Source organism: Phalaenopsis equestris, unplaced genomic scaffold (genome assembly GCF_001263595.1).
Source record: "Phalaenopsis equestris unplaced genomic scaffold, ASM126359v1 Scaffold001314, whole genome shotgun sequence".
NCBI lineage: Eukaryota > Viridiplantae > Streptophyta > Magnoliopsida > Asparagales > Orchidaceae > Phalaenopsis > Phalaenopsis equestris.
Genome location: NW_018165753.1, coordinates 523,579 through 531,152, shown reverse-complemented (window position 1 = coordinate 531,152; position 7,574 = coordinate 523,579). Strand labels below are relative to the sequence as shown.

Genomic DNA, 7,574 nt, shown 5'->3' with positions numbered 1-7,574 from the left:
AGTAGTAAAATCCTCTGCAACTCCGTAGATGTAGGCAATTTGTTGAACCACGTAAATCTGCGTGTTCTTTTCTGGTGTAATTTTTCTCGTTTTTTTTTCGCTTCGTCGATCGTTCTCTTGTTTGATTTAAATATATTCCACATCAACACATCAACTGCTCTGATATATATTTCATAACACTCATGTCATAACAAAAATATTACTATTTTTATTAAAAAAAAAGTGAAATGTCCATTTTCATATATAAATAAGGTGAAATGTGAAATTGAAGCTTAAGAGTTACATACATAAATACATACGAATAAAATGCTATGTATATAATTCATCCTAAATATAAATACTTAATAAATACATACGATACATGCCCCGACCATCCCTCGTGCGCCCATAATTCGAGTACCATACCCGACATTTGGGGGAAATCAAACCCCAAACCAGATGAGACTTACAACTGACAAGCAGATGCCCGATCGACTGATCTAAGTATATTTAGGTTTAATATATATTTTGCTTTCTATGACTTGATGGAATATCATTAACTATGGAGCTAAAAAATAAATAACAGAGTCCTGCAAAAATAAACCAACTAGCAAGACTTCGAATAATAAAACAATTTATCTTTTCTTGAGACCAAATGTAAATTCATGCAACCATAGTTTAAGTTGAGCCAATTCTGACTAAGTCATGAGTTATGTGTAAAATTTATATTAAAGGCCGGCTATGGATGAACAAATTTCCAGACATGATGACTCACATATATATATATGTATAGGTCTCGAATCAATATTTAATAATGTTGATATAATGGGGAAGTATGCACAATAAGACATGTACAAAGCACACGTAGCTCCTAAGTTATGCTCCAGATAAATTTTCCGTTGAAAATTTCTACTGGAAAGAAATAAAAATTTGTTGTTTAATCTTAAGCTTTATGACGATTTTTGCTTGCTAAATTGGAGACCCTTAATTTCCATAGCAAAATATTGTTTATTAATAATATTTTTTCTTTCTGTAAAAAAATGCATAATGTTAAGCATGCTCATAAAAAATTGGTATTGGAATTCTCATAATGCCTTATCTAAACATATTGTTAATATTAAGAATAAACATGATTTTATTCTTCAACAACTTGATTTTTGTTTGTTCAGATTTCTTTATTACAAGACAGTACCTCTATAGCTACAACTTATAAAGATTTGTTCGTTTGATGTTTATATTTCTAATATGTTTCAAGTTTTATATCATTATGATACTATTTCTTGTAAAATTAAATATATATATATATATATATCATCTTTTTGCTTTGAAAATAACTGTCTACTTTAATTGAAATGAATGAAATGCTTGGCTTTTTAAAAATAAATACACTACAATTGATTTTGTTATTTGTAATGTTCATTAGATGATTATTTACAAAAGTAGGAATTGGAAATTTAAGAGGGAGATCTTTAATAACATAATATAATTTTATGGCATCAATTCACATCTACATTAATATCTTCTTTTACAATTAGTTGTTTTAATGCATATTTGTTTTTGTAGATTTTATATATGTTCTGATTTCTTCTTCGTTAAGATCTCAGTTTTTTTGTTTTTTGTTTGTTCTAAGATTTCCTTACCTCTTGCCTTTAAAATTTAACATAATATCAAAATATTTTAGTTTCTAAAAGTTTGGATAGAATTTTAAATCTTTCTTGATTTTGGTTGATGCAGTCTTTTGTCTTTCTGGATTTTTATTTTTTTATGTCATAAGTTTTGTTTTTCTCTTTTCTTTTTAAGTTCAACCAATTTTTGAATATTTTTATATTTTAGAAGTTTGGTTGGAATTTTAAAATTTTCTTATTGTTGGTTGTTGCAGTATTTTTTCCTTGATAATTTGGATATTGCTCTTTGTATCTTTGGCTATTTATTGATTTATCAACTTTTGCTATTTTTTTTGTTGTTTTTTATTTGTTAGTTGATGCTTATTGCTATTGGTTTTTGTTTTACTATTTGATCTTAGTTTTTTTATTGAAATTTGATTTTTTTTTTTTAGCTTTGAAGATTGTCAGCCACTACTAAGAGTCAACAAGTATTTGAATTTATTTATTTATATTTCATACTTTGGTGAGAATTTTAACAATCTCTTATAGGTAGGTTGTGAGCTCTCTCTATTTTTTTTTTCCTTGTGAGTTTCCAATTTTTTATTTCTTTGATTTATTTTCGACTTTGGTGATTCTTTTCTGCTTTTTGGTTGTTGTTGCCTCTTTATTAGTTAGTTTGGTTGTTACTTTTTTTTCTAATATTTTTTGGTTGGTTGTGTTTTATTGTTATTTGGTGTTGTCTGTTAGTTGTGTTTGTAGTAATTATTTGCTGTCCTATTTTACTACTTGATCTTAACTTTTAATGAGATTTGATTTCAGAGCTTTAATGATTGGCAACCGCTATTAAAATTCAATAAGTTTAAGAATATTCTTATTTATATTCTTTACTTTGGATGAAATTTTAATATTCATTTCCACGTAAGTTCTGAGCCCACTTTTGTCTTCTAAAAAGTTTCCAATCTTCAATTTCTTTGGTTTATTTTTTATTTTTGTCTACTACTATTCTTTAGTAGTTTTTTAGTTTATTTTCTATTCCTTTGTTTTTTTCTTTATAGTATAGTTTTTTTTACTGTTGTTGACATCATAGTTGGATTGCTGCATATGTTCTTTTTTATTTTTCTTTCAATTTATTTTAATTCTCCTTCGTTTGTTTCATTTTGTTATGTTTCCTTGTGATTTTATCATATTCTCTACTGTTTGTTCTTTCAAGTTTTTTTAACATCTTTGTTGGCTGCTCTCTTCTTCATTTTTTTTTGGTTCTTCGCATGAGTGACTTCATTTGGTTGTTGCAACTCTTTAGGGTTTTGTGTTGCTACTTTTTTTTTCTTTATTATTCTTGTTTTTTCATCTCTAAGACTTGTAATTGTTGCTGCTTACTTTCTTCTGTTGTTATATATATATATATATATATATATATATATATATGAGAAGCTCCAATAAAGGGTATTGTTTTTATGGTTTGGGCTTATCTTTTCTCCGATACTTAATGATAATAAAAATATTTTTTTGGAACTACAACTATATATAAAATTTAAATAAATCTCTCTCTTCTGGTAGCTTATACTTCAAGCGATATGAACAAAATAAGAGATAATTTAGCATAATTAAAAAAAAAATTGTGAGTCATAAGATTGAATTTTGCATTAGATATGGGAATTAGGTGGGTAGCCTGATGGGCTCGTCATAAGCTCGCTTAGAATGCACGGACTTGGGTGTGTGAGTCAAGCCCAGCTCGCCTTGACAAAGTCAAAGCCAGAATAGGCTTGACCTACCACAAGCCAGTTCGCTCAATGGCCAAAGCTCATGAGTATAGTTTGTAATTGCCAACTTTCAAGATGGTTAATTCCTTTAAAAAAATCACTTTTTGATGCTTTGACGAGAATTTGAAAAATAGAGGTAACATATTAAACCAGATAGTTTTCTTCTAAAAATAGTCTTGCTCCAATCTTCTTGTGATATCAAAATTTAAAATAACTAGTTTAAAGTTGAAGGGTCTTCTTTGGAAAGCATGAGTCTTCATGTATTTACACATAAAGTATGAACAATTACAAAGATAGCAGTAAAAAAAATTGTTATACACAAAACTAGCACATTCTTGCATCCATTTTTCAAATTTCCTCCAAAGCATTCTATAATGATATATAACATATGAAAAATCACATTTCTTTAAGGTTGAGGAGGCCAAAGCTATTTATTGTCCGAGCTTGATCATGAAATTGCAAATAAGAATCAGGCTCAAGCCTGGCCCTAACTCGCTTTGACTGATCAAACCCGATAAACTTGGCCCATGCCAAATCTGGCTAGCATAATGCCCAAATTTAATTTGTATATAGTTATAAATTTGAATTTATCAAATTTTAATTTTATGAAATAAATTCTCAAAAATTACTTCTTAGAGAACTAAGAAAATAATTGAGTATGGAATTTATTTTGAGACTACACTTTGGTAGATTGTCCAAAAAATTTATTAATGTTCTTGATCTCTTTGCGTTACTAAGTTTCTTAAATTTATTTGAGTATTGCTAGTTTATCCTCAAATAAATTAAAAAAATAGGCATTTTTGAAAAAAATATTTATGTACATGTGTTGGAATCATCAAGACAGAGACAAATGAATTAACAATTTACCAACTGGCATCATTATGAGCAAATTTCCAAATCACGCAGAAAGAAAACTCTAAGCAAATTTCACGGATAGATTATAAGCTTTTATCGACTCTAGCTAGGTGGCGCCGCCATTTTCTCCGCCGTCCCTATCTTTTTACGACTTCATCAAATATTGCAGCTCCTCCGCAACCTCACTCATCATCGGCCTCTCCTCCACTCTCACCATTAAACATCTCCTCGCCAACTCCGCCACCATCTCCACCCCTTTCCCCTTAATTCCCAAAACTTCCTTCCTCACCCTTCCCTCCAACATCACAACCAAACTCCCCTCCGTCAGACCTTCCCTAAATCGCTTCCCCAGGGCCTCCTTCTCCTAGCCGTACACATCTCCCTTCTCCGTCGGCCTCCCAGAAATTTTCACAAACATCGGATCCCAATTCCCCTCCCTGTCTTTCATAATCTTCGACACAACCAAGCAACTAACTTTCACCAATCTCGCCCCGAAATCGGGCACCTTTGGCTCCATCCCCTCGTCCAACAATATATCCTTGGTACTCACCCCGCGATGGAATTGCGGATCGGGGATGGCAGAGTGGAGGCAAGCCAGAGCTTCTGCCGTCTTCGCCGCGATTCTCAAGCGAGCCTCCCAAGAAAGGCCAGAGCCATGGAGTTCGTGGACGTGGTGATACAGCGTTCCGTTGGGCACGTACTCGTAGACCACCACAGGGACCGGCGTATCGTCGCAACAGGCGCCGAGAAGTCGGACAATATGCTTGTCGGCCGGGAGCATCGAGAGGGTTACGAGCTCGCTTAGAAACTGTTTGACCCGGGGCTCGTTAACGTGGCACCATCGCTTGATAGCAACTATGCGATCATAAATGATGCCTTTGTAGACGGTGCTGCAGCCGTTGCTTGCCTCGCCGATGCTGCGGCTTTCGTTGTAGCCGTCGGTGGCGAGCTCCAACTCCTCGGCGGTGAAGATGCGGAAGGTTGGAGGAGATATGTTGAGTTCCGTCAGACGTTGCCGGAGGATTCGGCCGCCGTTTTGTTGGAAGAAGTTTTCGTTGATCCCCCACATTAATTAAGTAATTGGAATTCGGGCAGCAGAGAGATAGAGAAGGTAGATATAGCTTAAGGCAGGTTATCTGCTGCCATGCCGTTCTCTTTATATGCAAATTCTGGTCAGACGGAGAAAATGGGCGAGGTGATCGGCGAATTCCTCAACTCCTTGCTTCCTAAGTAAGATTAGTGGCAAATGCTGATTATAGGATTTAATTTCTATAATAATATTTCTTCATTATTAAACAATTATATGCTATACAAATACTTCCTCACACATCTTGAAAACATTAAACAAAATTGCATTGCTTTAATACATACCATAGAAGTCTGTCATATTTAATTAATTACAAATTTAAGGCAATATTTTCTGTTTCTGATCCTTCGCCGTTTCAGCATAAGTTTCTTCTTCTAAAGAGCCCAGCGGAGCAGGGATGGCAGGAACCGAATCCTTCGAAGCCTCCATTAATGCATATTCCCTCCTCCTTTCTTTTGGAAATTTCTAATTAAGCAGATCGATCAAAAATAAAATAAAATAAAGGTTATTTATGTAAGGAAATAATAAATATTAGTAAGTAATATTTTAAAGCTGAAAGAAATTGAGGAATAACTCACAAGTCCATACTTTGCTTCAAGTAACGGTTTTACTTTCTCTTTATCTTTCTTAATAATTCTCCCGAACTCTACGTAGCTGGTTACATCATACGAAGACCGCATCGTTCTGTTCGTCTTGATCTCTCTATAGAACTGCATGCAACATTGAAATAATTAATAAATAATTATAATGTTAATTTGTGGAAATTTTAAAAATTTTAAGAGCAAATTCTATATATAAATAATTATAATGTTAATTTATGGAAATTTTAAAAATTTTAAGAGCAAATTCTATATGATTTGCAAGCATGCATGCATGTCTTTGGGACAATTCTTATGAATTTACATATCTAACTCCTAAACTTTGTTTTTTTTTTTTATTTTACATTCCAAACACTTGAATTAATCTTTATTATCATGTCAAAATACTATTATCATTAACTTTTTTAAAAACAAAAATTAATTAGCTTTTTATGCGTAAATATAATATTATTAATGCAAATATCCAAGTTTATGCATTAGATATGTAAATACATTGAAAAATATGTGGCTTGAATATATAAATCATCCAAAACTATATTGTAAATTAAATACAGCGAGTAATGTTCCATGCATCTTCGGTAAATTATTGGTGGGGTTATAAGTTACGCGAGCAATTAATTGATGATGCAACCACTCTTGTAATATATATATATATATATATATATATATAAGAGTTAAGCGACCATATTAGCAAACAAATCAACAAAAAAGGCACTAGTGGAAGATATAAAAAGATCACTGGAATAGGGACATTTATACATGCCATGTACACAATTCTTTTGTATTTACTATTTACATATCTAGCTAACACCTAAACATTCATATTTACATGCATATCCCTCAAATCCTTAATATCACATGATCAAAAATACATACCGCCATTAAAATCTTTTTAAAAGTAAAATACATACTTTCATGCATAAATTTATGATACCGAGATGTTATAAGTATAAATATCAAATATTAGAAGTTAGTTATTTAAATACATAAGAGTTGTGTGGTGTGTGTAAGTTTCCCAAAATATTATCACAAGTGACCCAAACAAACTTTAAGAAAAAAAAGTTACTAAATGAAACTTTAACTGTATCTTTTTGGCCTGATGTTCTAGGTTTACTTATTCTTTCCCAGCCGGGAGGCAGCCATCCCAAATTTGAAATAGGTCTCCCTCTTCTTGCGGCCTGTCCGCTACTCTCCGCCTGCTCTTCTTCATTATTATTACTACTCTTCTTCTTCTTCCTCCTCGAACCTTTTTCCCTACCCCCCATTATAGTTTCCTTCAGCTGCTTCAGCTGATCATCTCTCCTCATAAGATTAAACCAGGACGCAGCTAAGAACTTCTCTACTTTAGACTTGGGCGATAATGATTCTCTGGGGGAGGATGCCATATATTTTAAACGAGAGAGAGACAGAGAGAGACAAAGAGATAGGAAGGGAGGGAGAAGATAAGTGTATGTGTTTATATGGACAGAGGGTCAAATAATATGAGGGAAAGGATCAAGCCATGAGAGAGTGTTTTTGGAATATCTATAATATTAATGCGTGCATTTATGAATTAGTTTAGGAATGGGATTTTAATGGGAATCCATATATTAGGTTTGCTATGGGGAGTGGATTCTGTCTATTGCAGTCACAAAATTGGATTATACAGTCCGAAAAAAGAAAATAATGCGCATATATATATATATATATA

At 32.5% G+C, this 7,574-nt stretch overlaps 1 protein-coding gene across 1 annotated transcript in view; it reads right to left on the bottom strand.

Moving 5' to 3' along the window:
- Positions 1-5,433, bottom strand: part of LOC110033979 (putative wall-associated receptor kinase-like 16) — a 7,514-nt gene extending 2,081 nt beyond the window's left edge. The window contains exon 1 of the mRNA XM_020738173.1: positions 4,575-5,433. Coding sequence (XP_020593832.1) covers positions 4,575-5,267 — 693 coding nt within the window. The 5' untranslated portion in view covers positions 5,268-5,433. The remainder of the gene's footprint in view (positions 1-4,574) is intronic.
- Between the last annotated feature and the right edge of the window lie 2,141 nt (positions 5,434-7,574).